General features: G+C 38.9%; 1 protein-coding gene across 4 annotated transcripts in view; it reads left to right on the forward strand.

The window, feature by feature from the left end:
- The window catches only part of ine (inebriated), a 76340-nt gene extending 62286 nt beyond the window's left edge, over positions 1-14054 (forward strand). For all 4 annotated transcript variants that reach the window (XM_065222063.1, XM_065222071.1, XM_065222077.1 and 1 more), the window contains 6 exons: positions 11716-11938; positions 12008-12275; positions 12341-12682; positions 12745-13086; positions 13149-13325; positions 13386-14054. In XM_065222063.1, coding sequence (XP_065078135.1) covers positions 11716-11938; positions 12008-12275; positions 12341-12682; positions 12745-13086; positions 13149-13325; positions 13386-13613 — 1580 coding nt within the window. In that variant the 3' untranslated portion in view covers positions 13614-14054. The remainder of the gene's footprint in view (positions 1-11715; positions 11939-12007; positions 12276-12340; positions 12683-12744; positions 13087-13148; positions 13326-13385) is intronic.
- Positions 14055-22817: the final 8763 nt, after the last annotated feature.

Here is a 22817-nt window from a genome sequence, read left to right on the forward strand (position 1 = left end):
ATTATGTTATATTATCAAAGCTACCCGCATTCTCAAAGATACCCCGATTTATGGTAAGGGTCAAAATTAGGGTGGCTTTCATATTAATTGATAATCTGAAACTGACTGATCAGAAAGCTTCATATCTGATCATTTACGTATTTCGTGTGGAACTAATTCTATGGGCAATCATTCAAATGAGTGCAAAAATTTGACCATTTTGGTTCTCATCTCATATTTGACAGCTGCAGAATAGCTAATATGTACCGACAAAAAATGACTCATGCAGCCAATTTTTTGCCTGTTTTGCAACTAAAATTGTTTGTTGGGCAAAAATGTTATGGAGCATTTCCAGGCCAAAAAAATTATGAATTTCAGATGCTCCGATTTTTATGAAACTTTGCATAAATGTTTGTTATGGTCAATCATTCACATTTGAGCTTATAGGTATGTAGCCATTTTGAATCTCGCAAAAAACTTCAAAAAAGCGTGTTCTATATTTTCAACAGATCATAACTCGAATTTTTTACACTAAATCGGAAGGTGTGTAAGACAAAGTTATAGGAAAAAAATGTCTTTCAGAAAAAAAATATGCACTGTAAAAAAAATCATATTATTTTGGGTAAAAAATAGAAAAAAAAATTAAAGCTATAATAACAAAAAAATATTCTCTTCAATATTATATCAAACGTGAATGATTGACCATAACAAACAATTATTCAAATTTTTATGCAATTTGAAGAAGGCCGCATCAAATCGATTCGGAATTTGGTGTGGAATTGCTCTATGGGGAAACATATAGTGACATTAGTTTCTCCCATACAATGACATCTCTGCAGTAAAAATGTACATTTGCCATCTCTGTCTAGTTGGGAGTACACAAATGGTCGGAAAAATGTGAAACGGGGAACAGTGGGGCAGTGAACCCGGTAGCGTGGGCAACATCTCTAGCACCGTGAGTATACATTCTACAGATTTACAGTCTTCGAAAAAGTTGCTCAGTTCATTAAGCGCCCGAAGTTTACCCCGGCGTAGTGGTTGGCATCGTCTCACGCCAAAGTCACGAGTTCAAATCTCACCCAGGATAAGTCACAAATGATCCAAAAGTGTTAAAGTGACTGCAATTATTAAAAAAAAATTAAGGGCCTACATTCAGTGTTTTCTGATTAGTAAGTATTCGGACCTCATATGTGGCGCTTGAATATATCTTTTAAACGGAGGGTCCTAAAAGGATGGATTCTTGTGCATTTTATAGTTCTAAGAAATGTTGTTGAAGACATCAAAGACCTGAGACTAATTTAAAGTGAGAGCCTATTAAAAAAAACTTACCGTAAAAAAGGTGTTTTCGTCATTTTTACAGTAAATAACCCAAAATTACAATCCTCATGTGCAATGGGCTGTCGAGATTATAGAACCTATCCAAATCTCAAATGTTTTAAAATGTATCATGATGTATGAGATGCTTCAAAACTTGTAATAATTGGAAAAGTCTTAGCATTTTCATATAGTACTACGTAAATATTAAGCTTACCCGAGCTAAAAACGTTAAAAATTAAGATAATTATTTATTTGAGAACATTTTTTGAAAGCCAGTACCTCAATTTTAGGGAGTCCGAGGTCATTGATGCTTCGAAATTATTTCTCAGAACAATAAAATGCACAACTTTGTCGAAGAAACCATCCTTGTAGGATGCTCCGTTCAAAAGTTAAATGGGAGCGCCACTTATGCAGCAGAAATACGAACTAATCAGAAACCACCATAAGCTGGTTCTTTGTAAACTAAACAACTTTGTCCAAGACTGCAAATCTGTTGGATGATTGAAATGCGAAGAATAAGAAATAGAAGAAGAAGAAGAAGAAGAAAAAGAAGAAGAAGTATTTTCCTCATTTTTTCCTAGAATTATAGTTTATTTTCCTTAACTCCCTGGAAACTTCTCAAGCATTTCCTTTAAAATCACTTCTTTTCACAGAGTTTATTTCAGAATTCCACTAAAATACATTTGTTTTAAATTAAAGTCCAGACAACCTCTACAAAACACTCAAAAAAAATCAAGGAGTTCATCCTAATACTCTCTTCGAATTTTTATTAATTTGGTTCTTCATGGGTAATGAGGTAATTGCGTATTCGTAGCATGCATTAAAAATGTGATTGAAATAAAAATAATCAACAATTTTGGAGCAGTGCGACTATTTAAAAAAAAAAGATAATTGGCTAAAATCATCATATAAGCGTCCCTAGGCTGTACTTTAGTATGGGGCTAGCGTTCAATTTTTTATGTATGTGTAAAATAGTAAAGTACCTACTTATTTTATTTTAATTTTCGATGAACTGTGGAACTTGAAAATATCATTGTACTAGGAAAATGAAGTAACTTCAAATGATTTGCAAAAATCGATACATTTGTCAAATTATTTTTTTTATCTTTATTAAGGAGACGTTTAGCCCTGGGCTGGTTCGTCTCCGGGATTATTAAAATTTATTGAAATCCTGCTCAGAATTATCTTGAACTTCTACTCGGAAATCTTTTGAAAAGTCACTTGGAATTCTCCTTAGAATCCACTTGAAGCTTTCATTCGAATTTCCTCAGAATTCAATACCCACGAAATTTCCATAAGAACTTTCTTGTAATTCTTGTCTGAACAAAATTAGAATAATCACGAAAAAATTACCTGCAATTCGTTTAACAATCGTCATAGAATTTTCCTCAGAACTACCTAAACATTATAAAGGGTGATACGGTCAAAATTTGGTCAAGGGAAAACGCGTGTAAATCGGTGAAATCGTTTATTTAAAAAATCAAATTAAATTTCTTTTTCAAGTTCAATTAGTATAAAATTCAGGAAAAAATATTCAGTTAGGCTTCCGCTTTTCCAAATCCGAATTGCCGGGCCTTACGCTTGACCCCTGCCATCAGATTTTGTACAGCCACCTTGTCCACCTTCTTCGCCGCAGAAAGCCAGTTTGCCTTGAACTGCTGCTCGCCCTTAGCAGTTTTTTTGGTCTTCTTTAGGTTCCGCTTGACAATAGCCCAGTATTTCTCAATTGGGCGGAGCTCTGGCGTGTTGGGAGGGTTCTTGTCCTTGGGAACCACCTGCACGTTGTTGGCGGCGTACCACTCCATGGCCTTTTTACCGTAATGGCAAGATGCCAAATCCGGCCAAAACAGTACGGAACAACCGTGTTTCTTCAGGAAAGGCAGCAGACGTTTATTCAAACACTCTTTCACGTAAATTTCTTGGTTGACAGTCCCGGAAGCTATGAAAATGCTGCTTTTCAAGCCACAGGTACAGATGGCTTGCCAAACCAGATATTTCTTTGCGAACTTTGACAGTTTCATGTGCTTGAAAACATCTGCTACCTTTCCCCTTCCTTTTGCCGTATAAAACTCCTGTCCCGGAAGCTGCTTGTAGTCGGCTTTGACGTAGGTTTCGTCGTCCATTACCACGCAGTCAAACTTCGTCAGCATCGTCGTGTACAGCCTCCGGGATCGCGCTTTGGCCGTCGTATTTTGTTTATCATCGCGATTTGGAGTCACTACCTTCTTGTAAGTCGATAGTCCGGCTCGTTTTTTGGCTCGATGCACGGTTGTAGACGATACACCCAGCTTATTTGCGGCATCTCATAGAGAGAGGTTAGGGTTTCGCTTGAAACTACCGGCAACTCTCTTTGTCGTCTCAGCGGCTTCCGGTTTTCGATTTCCCCCCGATCCAGACTTCCTGGCTGTCGACAAACGTTCCCCAAACACTTTAATTACATTTGTAACGGTTGATTTGGCAACTTTTAGCGATTTTGCCAACTTTGCGTGCGAGTAGCTCGGATTTTCGCGATGCGCGAGCAAAATTTTGATACGCTGCTCTTCTTGCTTGGACGGCATTTTGACAACTGAAGAGTGAATTCCAAAATCAAAATAGGAGCAACATTCTACACACACACACCTTCAAAATGAGGGGTGTTCAGGTTTTTTAAATGCAAAATTTAAAGAAATACGTCAAGTTGATATTGACCAAATTTTGACCGTATCACCCTTTACTCTGATTCCTTAAAATTTTGCTGGTGCTCTTCTCACAATTACCTTGGAACTCTTCCCGCAATTGACTAGGAGCTCTAGTCAAAACTCCTCTGAGGATTTTCTCTGAAATACTAGTGTCATGCCTAGAATTCATACTGAAATATCCTGGCAATTAATTTTGATTTCCTTATCCTGAAAATCTAATCTAATCTAGGGGTGCCACAATCAGTGTTGGCAAAATCATCAATCAAATGATTTTTTTCCACTTTCATACGCTCTCAATATCACGCGTGATATTGGAACAATATAGCATGCTTGATATTGATTTTATAAGCTTTTTGATATTGCGAGGCTATTTACAACATGCAAAAATTAAGCTGACAGTTTACTCGACACAAAAATGATTCCGATGTACATCGTTTTCTTAGAAAGAGAAAGTCTAGTTTGCTGTCTCTCTTTACTCTTCACCGATGGCCGACACAAAGCAGCTGCTGCCAGCCGTTATGGAAGCTACGGTTGCGTTTGGGTGTAAAGCAAACATCATGAAACTCAAACTCACCACGGTTTGGTTAAAATTGTAGCTGGTGAGTTTTGTTGCTTGATATTCACAGCTACGATATCACAGCTTGTAATATCATCTGTAGTTGCTTGCTTGTCTATGAAAATCAAGCATGATCTTGGGAATTGGTGAGATTTGTTTTTTTTTTTTTTTATACTGATCACAATTGATCGTGATGAATATACATCACACCTATTCACAAAGCTGGAAACATCCACAACGTTGAAAATTATCGCGGAATTTCGATTCTAAGCTGCCTCCCAAAAGCTCTGGAGAAGATCGTATATGAGGTCGTATATCAAGCGGTTAGGCCAATAATTACCGAACATCAGCACGGCTTCGTGAGGAAACGCTCTACAACAACCAACTTAATGGTGTTTGTCAACTCGCTGATCAACTCCATTGAAAAACGACGACAAGTTGATGCGATCTACGTGGACTTCAGTAAGGCGTTCGATAGGGTTCCACATGTGCTTGCAGTGGACAAAATGAGGTGCATGGGATTACTTAATTGGGCCACGAAGTGGCTACAGTCTTACTTAACTGACCGCTCAGCCTATGTGAGCATTAACGGTGTTAATTCGCCTAGTTTCGAGATACCCTCTGGTGTTCCCAAGGTAGCCATTTGGGGCCTTTAATTTTCGTCCTGTTCGTGAACGATCTGTGTAGTCGACTATGTTTTTCGAAACTTATGTTCACCGATGACTTAAAGATCTTTCGTACAATTAAGTCAAGAATTGACTGCTGCGCACTCCAGAAGGATATTGATTCCCTTTTGCGCTGGTGTACATTGAACGGTATGCAGGTTAATGTCACAAAATGCTACGCAACATCTTTTAGTCGTTCACGCGAGCCCTTACGACATTACTATAGGATAGTACTCAGTAGTTTGCTCTTCGTTTCTTCAGTTAAGGATTTGGGTGTTATCATCGACTCTAAAGTCAGATTCAATGAGCACATCTCCATGATAACTGCTAAAGCATTCGCCACATTAGGTTTCTTGAAACGAAACACAAACGCATTCCAGGACATCTACGCGCTGAAATCACTATACTGTGCTCTCGTCCGCAGTCTTCTAGAGTATGCTGTTGTTGTGTGGGCACCCTTTCACGCTATTCAAGCTAACAGAATCGAAGCCATTCAGCGAAACTTCGTAAGATACGCTTTACGTGTTCTGCCCTGGAACGATTCGGTAAATTTGCCGCCTTACGAAGAACGGTGCAGGCTGATTGACCTGGACTCGTTGGCAGCAAGGAGGAAACTACTTCAGCGACTCTTCGTGTTTGGATTGCTTAACGGTGACGTGGATTGCAACTCTCTTGTGAGCCAAATCTACATCAATGCTCCTCAAAGAGTTCTACGTAGTTACATGCTTCTGTGGCAACCTACTCATCGGACCAACTATGGATTCAACGAACCGTGGAGACTTTGTGCTGTCGTGTGTTTAATGAAACGTTTGATGTATATGATTTTAACATTAGTAAGTCTACTTACAGACATAGAATTCGACACCTAGCCTATAAAATATCTGTACAACATTATGTTGAAGATTTAAATATATAAATAAATAAATAAATACACAACACAGAATGGTCTTGAACATTTTTCAAGGTCCATAATCTTTTTTTTTTAAGAGGACGAAGCATATTTTTTCCGATTTGTCGTCGAAATTCACAGGCTTTTCCCGATTTTTTTAACGGTTTTCTCGGTTTCCTGATTCATTAATACCACCGAGGTATTATATTCAATATTATTATATATCAATATTCAAGGAACCAAGGTATTATATATCAATATTAAAGGAACCAAGGTATCTTTCATTTGGCGCTTATTGTCTAAATTTTCGAGAAATGCGTTTCCAAAAACTGTATAACTTACACATACAGGCATTCAACAGATATCGTTAAGCTGAGTCGAATGGTATATGACAGGCCCTCCAGGCATCAGATCGAAAGTAGGTTTTCCAAGCAATATGTATACCCTTCTTTGTAAGAAAGGCAAACATATAAAAGCCTGTCGGTAGTTGTCACTGAACAATTGTGGTTACTTGTGTCTAACATATTGCAGTCACAATTAAATTGCAGCAACTACGATGGAAGTTTGCTGCTTGGGGTACAATTACCTATAAACGCGTGAAATTTTCGCAAGTTGTAACCATCCTATCATTTTCATAGATTGATTCAATTTTATGTCAACACCAAATCAATCATGAAAAATAAATTTCCTGTTATTCCCTAACCTTTCAGGAGTTTTTCAGAAAAGTTTCCGACAGGGTTGGAGTGATAGAAATAAAGTAAGTTAGACAATAAATAATGTTTAAGACGTGATTCTACAGATTTGGTACTACACTTTACTGGACAATTATTGGCTTGATCACCAAGTAAATTATTAAGTTACCGCTATTTATGGGAAATAAATATTACAACCAATACCAGATTCTATTCGGTGAATTTAATAAATATATTTGATAATCAAATACATTGGAATGTTCACTCGGCTGTCGACAGAAGCAGACCACTCTCAATGTGTGTCACGCGATCGTCTGTTTACTCGGCACCAACCATTGTGTGGTGATGTTGATGATGATGGTCCCACCTTTTACCCCTACAAAGGTTTGAGCTGGACGAGTTATCTTTAAGATAATTAAATATAAACATTTTAACCAAGTTTGCAAACAAAGTCGAGCTGGTTACAATTACAGATATAAATGTCCTGTTAAATATGCTATAGGCCACAACCAAAAACATTCAAAGGTGTAACTAGTTATCAAAAGACCAAGTATAGTCCTCGACAATACTTCCATTTACACGTGACCTGGGATTTACACGTTTAAGCTTCCGCAGTTCCAGGACTATATCCAAGGAAACGACTTCCAGCCAACCCTTTACTAATTCAAGGCTTTTGCCACAGTTTCCACGTATTAGTCATTTATACCTGTATTCCGCGCGCGAGGCTCAAACCATTGTAGACTACTCAAAGCTATTTTTACTATTACTACTACAAAATCAAAAAAAACTAAAAATCCATCATCACCATCGAGGCAAACAATGTAGTTTTTTGTATATGCTACACAAATTACTAAAATGTCTTGATGACAGTCTCCATACAAAATAATCCGTTAGTGATAACTTTGTCAAGATACATTATTTATCCATTCATAAAAATTTAACTGCTCAATAAACAGCTTTTACATGTGAAATGCAGCGTCTCTTAAATTCTGTAAGTGTAGTTGCACGCTTGATGTGTCTAGGCATCGAATTGAAAACATTTATACCTTTGAAAAATAATGAATTTTGTGAAGTATTATTCAAAAGATGTGGTGTTCTTACTTCATCCGCGTTTCTAGTGTTATATCTATGAAAATCACTTCCTCTTTCAATCCGATCACACAAATATCGAGGCAGCAAACCGTTAACTACTTTAAAAATGAACACCATAGTCAAAAACACAATTCTTTGCTTCACTGACAGCCATTGCAAAGCATCCAGCATAAAAGTTGAGGAAGTGAATCTATTACATCCTAAAATCAAACGCATTACTTTATTCTGCAAACGCTGTAATCTCGATATTTGTGTTTTATTGGCCAAAAATAAAATGGAAGGGCAAAAGTCTAGATGAGGGGAGATGATTGATTTGTATAACTGTATTTTACTACCAATAGTTAAATCGTTTTTCAAGCGACATAGAATTCCATACTTCTTGGCAATTTTCTTGATGACATTGTCAATATGAGAATTGAACTTGAGTTTATCATCAATAATCACGCCAAGATATTTAGTTTCCTGAACGCGATCAATTGTCTCATCATCAATAACAACAGAGACATCATCATCTACACGATTCCGCGAAATTACCATGAATTTAGTTTTACTTATATTCAATTTCAATTGTTTATACTTCAACCATCTACTTAGAGAACGCAAATCTTCATTCAAGCGTGAAACGGCTTCTTCTAAATATTTAGCTGCAATGAATAACACAGTATCGTCAGCAAAAAGATTAATATCAGAAAACCGTAAAACTCGTCGCATGTCATTAATATACATAATAAATATAAGGGGCCCTAATACACTTCCCTGAGGCACTCCAAAGTCATTGTCAACGGGACAAGATACAAAATCATTGAAAACAGCCCTTTGTGTTCTGTCAGATAAATAGCTTTCAAACCATTTGTGTGCAGAACCCGAAATTCCAAAGCGCTTGATTGCTCTCAACAATAAGGGCCTAGAAATTGTCTCAAAAGCGCGTTTTAGATCCAAAAACACAGCAACAATCGTATCTTTATGCTGCAAATTTTCTTTCCATTTAGCTAACACTAAGTTTAACGCGGTTTCACAAGAATGGCCTTCCCGGTATCCCGATTGTTCCGGTATCAACAAACAGTTACTATTTAAATATTCTAACAGCTGACTTTTTACAACAAGTTCTAAAATTTTCTCTAATGTGTGCAACATGTTGATGGGACGAAACCCTTCGGCTTTAATCGTCCCAGCAACTTTTTGTATAGGAACAACTTAAGATTCTTTCCAAATATGCGGCACGTGCCCAGATTGCAATGATTGATTAATAAGGTCCCGCAGAGTGTGTCGAATGACATGAAAGCAATCTTGAATAACTCTAGCATTAACATTATCTACTCCAGCCGTTTTTCCTAATGAAAAGCAAATATTTTTATGTTCATCTAATGTAATTGGGTGAAAACCATTAAATCTACAATTACTATTAATCGGCTGTTTTATTTCGTCCGGTTCCTTCTCATTGCTCTTGATCAGCAGTTCTTTCAGTCGATGCGTCGTCGACTTTGGAAAGCAACCGTTTCGTGATGAGTGTGTGAGTGATGACCACGTTTTGCGTCCATTGCTGCAATGGAAGCGCTCTGACCCTCGTTGGCAAATCTGCCATACAATAAAACCACTGGTAGCGGCTCCCGTTCTGGTGGAAGAGGCTTATTGGATAGCGGAAGATAAAATGTTTATTGTGTTGTACCTTTTGACTTTTATTTATTTACCGCTATTCTCGAAACGGATTTCGCATACGATTTATTTTTTGTATGAGAAATCCGTTTCGAACGGAATAGAGAATAGGGGTGGTTATATTTTAAGAAATTTTATAAAACCCCAAATCTACAACCACTGGGATCATGATATATTTTCGAAGTCCAGCAGCTGAATTCCGGGCCTAAACTTCATTGAAGAGAATTGAATTACGCTCTCTCTCTTGAAAGTTAGTCAAAGTGGGAGTGAGATAAGTTCCTTTCAATCTCAAACAAGAAAGTTCGCTCGGGAAATAACGCTTTGCGAAATTCCCATAGAAAATTTCCCTAGTGAAAACATCTCGCTTACGATAACGAACTTCTAGCGATATTTCCAACACTGTTCAGGATCTTGAGTATGTTTGCCTCTGACCTTGATTTGTTTTTGCCATATTCCAAGATTTTAATTAAGCTGTTTCGAAGTCCAAAATCAATTAAATTTCATATGACCCGCAACCTTGATTTTTTATTTTACGACTGGGGTTTTAAACAAAATTTTTAACAGTCTCAGGAGTACAAAACCTTGCAAATCTTTCTAGATTATAATATTAAACATATTTATAAGTCCGGAATTCGTCGAAACTCAAATGATGCAGAAAATTTGGATTTTAATAAAGAGCCAAGTCCGCAATATTCCAAATTTTCCTTAGTATGACGCCTTGACACTGAAATACGTCGCAGAACCTAGAATTGGTCCATGTCATGTATTTTTAAAAACATATTCTAGTCCAAGAAGTTTTCCCTGGATCTAAATAAATTCTAAACCAATTTTTCACTTTCCTACACCCCGTTTTTATATAACAGCCACGATTTTGTGTTGACATTCACCTATAGCAAAGGTTCGTCGCCTGACGATACCCCGGGAAGCTGAAATCATTTGTCGATAATTTAACGACTGGTGATGATTTAGGTAGTGCTGATGCCACTGGCCTCCCAGCCGTTCAGTTACACAGCTTAATTAAGCAATTAACATAATCGCAAATGAACACACAAATTTAAAACTTCTGTACGACAGTAGTAAGCTCGTAAAAAGGCGCGTCTGTAAATTATACAATAGGCCAGCGTAGAAAATGATTTCCGATGTCATAGGTACAGCTCACCGCTCACCGTTGTTAGGTGAAATGAGAAAAAAAGAAGTTTATTTCATGAATGAAACTCAAAACTGCAGGCACGTGTTGATGGAGGCGTCAGCGGGCGGGGCGGTTGCATGGTTGGTTATGAATGAAAACCAACACGCTCCTATCCGTCCGTTCGTCTGAAGGTCAACGCGACCGTAAATCACGCCCAACCACCCATGATCCGGACACAAAAGCAAATTCACGTTGATCGTGATAATGCTAATGTGAAAAACAACGATTGATTCCCAATAGCAAAATGATCCCATTTGGTAGGGACGGTAATTAATATTCCATTAAATATCAATTTACGAGTCACTCTCTTGGAAATTCTTTCCAGGAGTTGCTGTTTCAATTTTAAATTCAAACCGCAACTATGGAACACAGTGCATACAAACCAATAAACACACTGATTTTCATTATCGATGGTAATGAGTATTAGCTGTTGATAGTTCGCACCCGTAACCACCGACTTTATTGCGATTATTATTCGTCGTATGATGCTTAACTAATTAATCCTCATTTCTGGCGGTAGGAATAAATTTTGCATACTTAATAGCCCTCCAGGCGTGTGATATGTTCCCACTCAGACAGAGTGTCGTCGGTATTGGATTGGAACCTATATTTACCGGCTTCGACTAGGTTTGTATAGTTCTGTCGTTTGTGCACTCACACGGAGACCGAATTACCCGTGGCGGCGTGGAGCAACGATGATGTGACAATGAGTTGCTAAGTAGTTGGATGAAAACAACAAAGCATTAATAATTCATGGCCGTGGTCGCGCGACACCGCGGATACCGCAGACGTATTATAGTCCTGCTGGAAACTGATCTTGCCATATTGACAATTGTTACCTGCATGGAGGAAAACTGTCACTATAAATCATGACAAATTTAAATACATGGGTTGGGAGCAAATATTTGTTCTGGGTTTATGTAAGAGGTTACGTGCAGACGGTATGGGTTGGAATTTTGTCCAGTCAGCAATCTTATTCAATACATTTCTTTCCTTATTCCACAGGCACCGGTCTGGCGAGCGTGGTCGTTTCCTTTCTCATGTCGACGTACTACAGCGTAATCATCGCCTATGCCATCTACTACTTCTTCACATCATTTCGGCCGGATCTACCGTGGGTTGATTGCTCCCACCGGTGGAACACCCCGGACTGCTGGATCCCGGAGCGCATGAAGCAGAACATCACTCGACCGGAAATGTCTCGAACACCCACCGAAGAATTCTTCGAGTTAGTCAACGATTTCGATCCCATTGCATTCGCCACCATTACTTACTAACCGAATTTCGCTTCCCACAGGAACAAAGTCCTTCAGATCAGTCACGGTATCGAGTACCCCGGTGGACTTCGATGGGAACTGGTGGCATGCCTGGTTTGCGCCTGGATCCTAATCTACTTTGCCATCTGGAAGTCGATCAAGTCGTCGGCCAAGGTGCGATACCTGACGGCGACGTTGCCGTTTGTGCTGATCATCGTCTTCCTGGGTCGATCGCTCACGCTGGAAGGGGCCGACAAAGGTCTGAACTACTTTTTCCGCCCCAACTGGGAGGAGCTCGGTCGGGCGAATGTAAGTACCGTAAATGTGAATTCAAAACCACATTCGTACGTCATAATAGTTTGTTTGAACAATAGGTCTGGATCAATGCAGCAGCGCAGAACTTCAATTCGATAGGTATCGCATTCGGTTCGATGATATCCTTTGCCAGCTACAATAAATACAACAACAACATTCTGCACGACACGCTGGCCGTGTCGTTTGTGAATGCCATCACTAGTCTACTGGTAGGTATCTTTGCATTCGCAACCATCGGAAACATTGCACTGGAACAAAATACAACCGTGGAGGACGTGATCAGTGGAGGTCCAGGCTTGATCTTTGTGGTATATCCTCAAGCACTGGCCAAGATGCCGGCAGCACAGATGTGGGCCGTTCTGTTCTTCTTCATGCTGCTGTGTCTGGGTTTGAACAGTCAGGTGAGACTCAAACACTATTTAGCACAATTCGAGCCAGATCCGCTAATTAAATTGATTTTCAGTTCGCCATCGTTGAGGTGGTGGTCACTTCGATCCAGGACGGTTTTCCTCGGTGGATCAAGCGAAAACTAGTCTACCACGAACTGCTCGTGTTAATCGTCTGTGGGGTTTCCTTCTTCGCCGGGCTGCCCAATTTGATACAAGGTGGTATCTATTTCTTCCAACTGATTGACCACTATGCGGCATCGATTTCGATCATGTTCTTGGCATTCTTTGAAACCGTCGCCATTGCTTGGTTCTACGGAATCAATCGGTTATCGAAGAACGTCAAGCAGATGACCGGAAAGTACCCGTCTTTCTATCTCCGGTTTTGCCTGCTAGTCGCCGTACCGGCAATGCTAATCGTAAGTTGACCAAAAAGCGACTAAACCCACCGTTTGTAACTAACCTTATCCCCCCATCCCAGTCACTGTGGATCTTCAGCTTGATCAACTACGAAGCTCCGACGTATCATAACGGCAAGTACATCTACCCGGGCTGGGCTCATGGCCTAGGCTGGGCCATCACAGCCGCCTCGTTGATCTGTATTCCAGCGTTTGCCATCTACCAAATTGCTCGAGCCGAAGGAGCTACGTTAGGACAGGTAACACAAATATCACTTCTCAAAGTACCCTATTGATCTAACTGAAATCCAATTCTGCAGAAAATCCTCAGCACTCTGAAACCAAACCTGTACGAGTGTAAGGTCTGCGGCGAGCATCACTGTGATCATGACTTCCCGGAAGAAGACTACGGCAACGAGATGGCCCTCGTTGATTCGACTTCCGGAGCACCGTTGATGCTTCAAGCTCCACCGCCGGGAAATCCACCGGCACGGTTGAACGGTGACGGTATGAACAACGCCCCGCACGAGGAAACAGAAAGGCGATGATTCCTGTTTTGCGAAACGTACAGAAACGCTTATTTTAAACTACAAAAATTCTCATCACCAGTCGAACAGAAAGCCACAGGAGTAAAAATCGAAATATAAACCATAATCGAAGGAGTTCCGATTCAACGCAGAAAAGACAACTAGGTAGATAAATTACAATTTCAAACAAAAGTGGAAGCAAGTCGCGAGAATTAAATTTCTAGAATGTAAATGCTATTATAATTATTTTAAAAACCCGATTCAATGTGATGCTGTTTTGATCCATGGAATGTTTATGACGTTTAGGAAATTAACTAGATAACATCGGTATCACGTCTGGAGAACACGTACGTAGATTTCGACGATAGCCAATACAAAAACGACAGTTAAACTTTTGAAAAAGGAAGCAACAGTTGTACATTTTTTTGCCCGAATAAATCTGTCATTAGTTTACATTGAAAAGGAAGTAGTGTTTCGATTATTCCGAACAGCAATCGAAAGTTTGCCGTGGACCCCAACTGCCTAAGCGCGGGCATATCGAAGCAGTGTCTTTATGATTGATTTTTTTTTATATTCTTCCAGTTGTTCCATGTCGTGTAAATTTAGGATTGAATTTCTAGGTAGTTTCCATTTGAATTTAAAGCATCTTTTTGGTTGTACTGTGCACTTTCTTTCTAAAGTTCGGTGAATATAGATTTTTTTAGGTTAAAATATTTCTATAAACTACCAAAACATTTGTTTACTTCATCCATGAGAGGAAGGCAAATTTTGTCTCTGTATGCTCTGTGAACTTCCTTCCCGAAGAATTGTAATCTTTTTTCCTGAAATAGTTTCCATAAATTCGATTCAATGAACTATATTCTGGACAGTGAATTTTTATTTTGAAATTCCCGGTTTTCCCAGTTCAATTATCAAAAATTTCTCGGTTTAACATATTCAGCAAAAACGGAAGTTTACAATGATTAGATTTTTTTTAAACGTGCAATTTTTTTGAAATTAATAGCGGGCAAAATAAATATATCCAATCTCAAGACCTCTTATTAATGCAAAGCCCTAGAACTTACTGAGCAACTAAGTTCTGAAATATATGTATGGTCACAAGGCCGAACGCTATTGGATGGGTCATTAAACCGAATTGCAAAAAGTGAGCGATTGAATTGAGAAATTGTTTTAGAACTTGATACAAATGAGATCTAGACAAAGTTGTTCGAAATCTCAGCGTAAGAGAATGTTGGAACACTACGTAGTCTGAACTAAAAAAAAGTTTATACCAATATCAACAACATGCTGATTTTCACAATATCACTTCATATAATGTCAGTGCGCAAATGAAGTTCCATGTTCTGTAATGCCTATAATCGCATATCAGTTCCATATGGAGTTTCGACAATTTTGAGATAACAAAATAAGTGCAAATCAGAATATAACTAGTTTGGAGTGAATTGTTTACATGTGCAAAATTTCATAACAATCGGTTTAGTGGTTATTGAGATGTCATCGAAACAAGAAGAAAATCGCCGGAGAATTTTGCGCGCCGTCATGGAAAAGCCGACTGCAACCATGAGATGGATCGGAAGACAACTGGGAATCACCCATTCAACTGTGTCTCGGGTGGTAAAATCGTTTAAGAAGTCCCAGACGACCGAGCGGCGGGCTGGAAGTGGAAGAAAGTCGAATACAGCTGACCCTGTGAAAGCCCGGAAAATGTTGGATTATTTCAAGCGTAATCCGAATCTTACGATTCGCGACGCGGCTCTGAAGGCAAAGTGTTCCGCCTGGTTCGTTCAGCAGGTTCGTGTAATCAAGGTCCGGAAGGCACCGAACCGGCGTGATCAACAAAGCACGGCGGCCAAATCCCGCGCAAGGAAGCTGTATCGAGAGTGGTTAACAAAACCTACATCAAGGCAGACGCAAAGCAGATACCGGGGCTGGAGTTCTACGTTGCCAAATCACGGTTTGATGTTCCGGAAGACATAAAGAAAGAAGAAAGTGGACACATTCGCCAAAAAATACTTGCTCTGGCAGGCCATATGCCAATGCGGTAAACTGAGTAAACCGTACATCACAATGGGTACCATCAACAGCGAAATTTACCGCACCGAGTGCCTCCAGAAGCGTCTGTTGCCCTTCCTGCGGTCCCACGGAGGCGAGACATTATTTTGGCCGGACCTGGCATCATGCCATTACGCGCGATCGACGTTGGATTGGAACAGAGACAATAACGTTGTATTTGTACCAAAAACCGCCAACGCACAGTGGTTGAAAAGTCCATTTTGACGCTCTTAATTAATAGCACCATCGAGAGCGGATTTAGAGTAAGGACGTTTTGAGCAAAGTTGATGAGTATGACATGCTTCATATTTTGAAAGCATGGGTTTTTTGATTAATCCCCCTAAAAGTGAAATGAAAAATTTATTTTTTCACAATGTCGAGATAAATGGTTGACGTCTTCAGCAAAGTTGTAGCAAAAATGATTACAAACAACTTTGCTCAGAACATAAAAGTCCTAAATTTCACTCAAATCGAGATAGAGAGCGTTGTTGCAGGTTTTGCAGCTGAGTTATTAATGGAAGAGAAAGTCAATGAAGATAATCGATCAATGCAGATAGGACCTTTTGAAATATTTATCTAGAATTGCTTCACGCTTGATGAAAAACAGTGATGAGCACTATGGAAAAACACTTTTCGACTCACAAGTTTAACTGACAGTTTTTTTTTTCGTTCTTGATGCTTCAGTTTTGCCTTCTAGACAACTTTTGAAAAAAAATGTGCCGTTCTTGAATTTGATAAGCTCTGAGAAGTGGGAAATTTGTTTATTGAGCCGGTTACTATGGAAACGAATTTATTATGCGGTATAAAACACAGTATCCCCTTGTTGTTGACATAACTTCTATAAAGCCTATCGACGGGTGTTTGTTTTGATCATAACTCTCCAGCAGACGGTCGTGGACGGACAAATTTACCACCATTTGAAAGCTCTTTTGATGTAATTTTAGATGCATCTGATTTCATCTGCACCTCCTTGCACCTACGTAAGGCCAAAATATGAGGAAAATAGAAGAAAATGTATCAATAACTCATCCTATTAAAATGATGCAGGTATAGTATGTTCTTGAACGATGTGTATTTTAGTATACCAATTAACTTTGTTGAACATAATGAAGACCTAAAATTTAAAAAAAATATGTGTTTTGATGAAAAACGTGTTTTTGGGGGGTCCGTCCTCAAACAACGCACTCTATCTCGATTTGAGTGAAATTTAGGACTTTTATGTTTTGAGCAAAGTTGTTTGTAATCATTTTTGCTACTTTGCTGAAAACGTCAAGACGTCGACATTGTGAAACAATAATTTTCTCATTTCACTTTTAGGGGGATTAAACCCATGCCTTCAAAATATGAAGCATGTCATACTCATCAACTTTGCTGAAGACGTCCTTACTCTAAATCCGCTCTCGATGGTGCTATTAATTAAGAGCGTCAAAATGGACTTTTCAACCACTGTGCAACCCCCCAAATTCACCAGAGATTCGTCCGGTGGAAAGATTTTGGACCATAATGAAGGCCAAAGTTCGAAAATCGTCCAAGGTGTTTAAGAACGAGCTGGAGTTGAAGAAAGAATGGATGAAAGTGACCAAAAAGGTCGGCTCCACCATTGCACAAAATGTAATAAGGGGTCTTAAGGGAAAGGTGCGGGCTTTCAGCGATGGAAAGGAAATTGAATAAAGTAATTATGCCGAAACATAATCCATGTGTATTAGTTCATCCCCTGAAAGTTTCAAGAAAATAAGACTTAAAATAAATTTTTGGCGAACACTTTTGGCTGGTGCATTTTTTTTTCGAGTGCATGCCTTACACTATCAAATTACGCTTGATATTGGAGCAAAATAGCATGCTTGATATTTATTTTGCAAACTCCTTTGATATTGCGATACTATTCACAACGTGTAAATTTGAAGCTGAGAGTTGGATCGACACATAAATGATTCCGTTGCACCTCGTTTTCTTAGGCTGTGAACCATTTGCCGAGTTAAATTTAACTCGTGGTTAAAAGTGACATTTCGAAAGTTATTTCTTATGTTCGAAAATCCCCGTGCTGTCGATCGACCGGTTTTCGAGCCACGGTCGTCAAAATTTAACTTCTTGTCTGTCAGAAGTAACCACGCTCGGATAGCAGGGTTAATCGATAACTTTTCATCTGTCAAATTTTAACCAAAAGTTAAAATAATCCACCAAATGGTTCAGAGCCTTAGAAAGAAAAAGTATAATAACGCTATCTCCTTGTGCTCTTCACGGATGGCAGACACGAAGCGACTGCTACCAGCCGTTATAGAAGTTTCGGTTGCGTTCGGGTGTAAAGCGGACATTATGAAACTCAATCTCAGCACAGTTGGGTGAGATTTGCAGCTGGTGAGTTTTGTTAGCTTGATATTCCGAGCTGCGATATCACAGCTTGCAATATCAACCGCAGTTGTTTGCTTGTTGATTTTTGACTACGAAAATCAAGCGTGATCTTTTTCTTTGGTGAGATTTGATGTTTTGATATTTTCCCAACACTGGATCCTAGAATTAAAAAAAACATATTTTTGGTCGTGGAAAGATTTCAATGTTTAGCAACCTTAAAAAATGTTCTTGGCTCCAACAATTGAAAAAAAAAATCAGAAAAATTCAGAGTAGAATATCTATGAAATATTTAGAAGTTAAAAGGAATTAAAATGTTAAAGCTCGATTCAAAGTAAATCTGGACGCACGGTTTAATACACCACCGCGCCCCTGGTGGTTGGAACAAAAAACGTTTGACAGGCATTTGTTGATGTTTCATTGACGAAGAAATTGATGAAAAGTTTTTCTCGATTGATCGACGCATCCCGAAATTACGGATTATGAAAATTCGTGGTCTGCCTTAAAAATAGCAAAAGTGTTAAAATTCCCAAAGTCAACGGTGAGTCTTGTAATTAAACGTTATAAGGATACTCTGAGTGTGGATAGAGCACAGCGCATCTATCATAAAAGTGGCACTAGAGACAAAGAGCTGAGGAGAAAGGTATTGAGGTACGTGAAAAGCAACCCAGGTGTCTCCATACGTTATTTGGCAAAGAAATACGATTCCAACTTTCCACCGTGCGTAACATCCTTTCAAGAGAAGGATATAAGTCTTTTTGTGCCAGTAAACATCCGAATCGCTCCCTGAAACAAAATTTAGTTGCCAAAAAGCGAGCACGATTACTATACGAACGAGTTTTGACGAAATTTGATGGCTGTATTTTAATGGATGACGAAACATATGTCAAAATGGATTATAAACAAATCCCCGGACGAAAATTTTACCTGGAAACTGGTCGTGGGAATGTCCCTTTCAGGTAGAAATTTGTTTTTTCTGATAAGTTTGCTCGGAAACTAATGATTTGGCAAGGAATGGAGAATGCGGTAAAGAAGTGACAAATGCACAACAAATGCGTTTAAAGTGGAATAAGTTCGCAGGTACAGTGTCAACAGCGATTGTGCAGATCACGATGGCATCGATCACAAGTAAAGTACGACAGTTCGTTCGAAACGGTGAAATGTAATAACTTGTTATATATCGTTTGAAAGCTGAATAAATACCCTTTTGTTTGACGTTTTGATCAACCGTGTATGTTGTTTAATTCTTGAGTTATGATCACTTGAATGCGTCCAAATTTACTTTGAATCGGGCTTTAATTCAAACAAAAGCCGAGAAGAATTAATACCAAGTTCTGGTAAAAATCCACAGGGAGTTCTGACCACGATTCCAAGCTAAATCAGATATAATGTCCATCGGAATTCTGAGATCAATTCTAAGGAATTTCTGGGGAGAAGAAATGATGTTCTGAATTGAATTCCTATTTAATTCTTATAATAGTTCCATAGGAGTTACGAAGAGGACAATTGACCACTTTGTCAAGCAGTTTTGGCGTGACTTTCTGCCAGGATTTCACAAAACTGGACCAACTAATTTCTATTTTTTTATGAAACGCACAAATATTGGCTACTTTTTTCGAGGTTCTAGAAGAAAAAATCTCAAAATAATGTTTTATTTCAAAGTTCAAGTAGTAAACGTCATTTTAACTGCTTGAATGAAGTGGTTAATTCGAAGGAGAATTTTTTGGGGATTGTGAGAAGGATAGCAAGTGAATTTTAAGAATAATATCAAGAAAATTTTGACGAGACTACGAGAAAAAGACAAGAATATGTTTATTGTGAGTTTAAGTAGAATCAGATAATAGTTTTGTGCAGAATATAGAATTTAAATAGGTTAATAACCATTTCGAAAAGTAACACATAAAACCATTAAATTTGTCGAACCTCTTAACGGAATCCCTTTATGAAGAGCTTTAAGCATAGAGGTAACTCTAAGACCACTGGGTCCCGAAGAAAATCATTATTATTTTTGGCTCACTCAGTACCAGAACAACGGTCCCAAGCAGTCCCAAGCTATTTCACTTACCCCTGCATGTTCTGCATGAATCCACACACCCCTGATGTTATCTGTCAAACTTTCATAGCGAATCAAAACAAACATAGTGTAGTAATAGAATTTCAACTAGAATAGGGTACGTTAATCGTTTGCTTGGGACCAATAGGCTACTAAAGTGGTGAGCCAATTTAAAATCGTTAGTTTCGTATTGATTGTTGCTTTAAGTGTGTTGGTTTATTTCCATTAAATTCCGTTATAATTGCTTATCTTTTGACAGATACGCGTATTTCGTCTACTACTTGCAGACTTTATCATTGCCAAGTACTCAACACCACTGAAGAATCCACCTTTTATCTACGAGTTATATACTAATCAAAAGAACTAAAAAAATCAGCAGGTATCCACTGCCATGTCACAATTTACCTAACCAGGTACCTAAATTCAGCCTCCACCAGGTAAATGCATGCTACGATGTGTGGTTTTAGGTAGCATGCTAAAGAGTCTCGAGTATCCGTTTCCTTGATCTCTATTAAGCAATGTTAATGGATTATGTTTAAATATTTCTAAACATTCAGCTACGTCTAGTTTCCAACACTTCGTAGGATATTAATATTATCATTTGTCAGATTGTGCCCCTTTGTAACGATATGTTCTGCAACCTTGGATTTAAATTCAAAATGAAGTCCTTTATCCATCTCTTTGTTAGCCTTTTTTACCTCTGCGATGTGTTCCTTAAACCTAGTTTCCAAAGTTCTTTTCACCTGACCAATGAGATTTTGTAGACTCCGGCTAAGACATTTATTGAACCTTTTTTTGATCCTAACAGTGACTTCAGCTGATTTGTCCTGCTGCTGAATACTAAATTTAGGCCAAAACTTCTAAACTTCGAAATCAATGGTTTGGTAATGTTTTTGTCGAATCTTACCACTACCCGTTTTAAACCCTCAGTTGTCGAAATACGCCTAAAATGATCCCTTGGTCTTTTATCGATTACTGCTTGAATTGTTTTTTTCTTCTTCTTGATACCCATTAAGTCTAGCGATTTCAAAAATGTGAGCTATTTCCTTTGATTTGCCTGTATCGCTAAGAGGAAGAGTTTGCATCCTGTGAATGGTTTGAAGTGCTTGATATTACCATAGAGGTCCCGAAGAAACGTGCTCAACTTTTTGGATCAGCTCTGGTATTATCTTCGGTCCCAAGCTAATCGATGCACCCCTCGAAACATAAAAAAATCCACGAACCCCTCATTTTGTCTGTCAAACTTTCATAGCGAATCAAAACAAACATAGTGTAGGATTCAGCATCTTTGCTAGACGGTAAAAAAGTTTATAAACATTCAGACTCGTTCCGGGTGACTTTCGCAGGTTCAGTTCTCCCAAACTTTGTTAAAATTGATGGTGCTTTTTTTCCGGTGCGGTTGTTTGTACAGAGGGTATATAATTGTACCAACTGCAAAAGGCTGGGACACTCGGCCAGCCATTGCGGCAACAAAACTCGTTGTGGCAAATATGGTGAAAACCACAAAGAGGATTCTTGCCACAAAGAATCAGTAAAATGCGCTTACTGTGGCGAGAATCCTCACCCCTTGCAGGAGTGCCCGATGTACAAACAGCACTCCGATAAAGTGCAGCGTTCAATCTCTGGACGCTCCAAGCAGACATATGCTCAAATGTTGAAGGCTGCATCAGCCGTCCAAGATGCAAACCAATTTTCGGTTTTGTCAGTTGAAGAATCGGACTCTGACTCATCCGATGAAGGTGATTCTACGGTGGTACACGCACCTTCAAAAATAGACGGTTCCTCAAAAAGAAAATGCCCCTCCCCGAAAGTGCGCCGTAAGAAAACTAAAGTCACCTCCAGACGATTGCCAAATTCCCAGGGTAATGGGGATGAAAAAACAAAACCGAAGGCTCCTGTTGATCCAATCCCTGGATGCAGCAAGAATTTTCCGCCATTGCCCAACAAAGATAAAAAAAATAAAAAAGCTGCTCCTCAAACTTCTCAAAAGAAATCCAAGTCCGAACGAGGTTTGCTAGCTTTTTCGGACATTGTGGAATTCATATTAAACATGTTCAACATACAAGACCCTCTAAGAAGCTTAGTTTCTGCCTTGCTTCCAACGTTAGAATCATATCTTAAGCAATTGACTGTTTCATGGCCCCTCCTTGCATCAATCATATCTTTCGATGGATAATTCGTCTAACGAGGTTGAAGATATGATCACTGTGCTACAGTGGAACTGCCGTAGTCTAGTGCCTAAACTAGACTCGTTCAAATTTTTACTTCACAATTCTGATTGTGATATATTTGCTCTCTGTGAAACATGGCTTTCTTCCGATAAAGAACTCAACTTCCACGATTTTAACATTATTCGCCTGGATAGAGACGATTCTTATGGAGGAGTACTTTTAGGGATCAAAAAGTGCTACCCTTTCTACAAAATTTCCCTTCCTGCTCTATCAGGCGTCGAAATCGTCGCTTGCCAAATAAATGTGAAGAACAAAGATCTTTGCATAGCTTCAGTATACGTTCCACCAAGAACCTCCATTAGCCGTAGTCAACTCTGGAATCTAGTTTCGATTCTTCCATCCCCAGTATTAATTCTGGGTGATATGAACTCCCATGGTACTGGGTGGGGCGATCTATATGACGACAATAGAGCGGCTATTTTTTACGATTTATGTGACGATTTCAATTTGACTATTTTGAACACTGGTGAAGCGACACGTATAGCAAAACCTCCGGCTCGAGAAAGCCGACTCGACCTATCTTTGTGTTCAAGATCGCTATCA

Source organism: Ochlerotatus camptorhynchus, unplaced genomic scaffold (genome assembly GCF_037179485.1).
Source record: "Ochlerotatus camptorhynchus isolate MF236.1 unplaced genomic scaffold, CSIRO-AGI_Acam_v1.1 ptg000014l, whole genome shotgun sequence".
Classification (NCBI taxonomy): Eukaryota; Metazoa; Arthropoda; class Insecta; order Diptera; family Culicidae; genus Ochlerotatus; species Ochlerotatus camptorhynchus.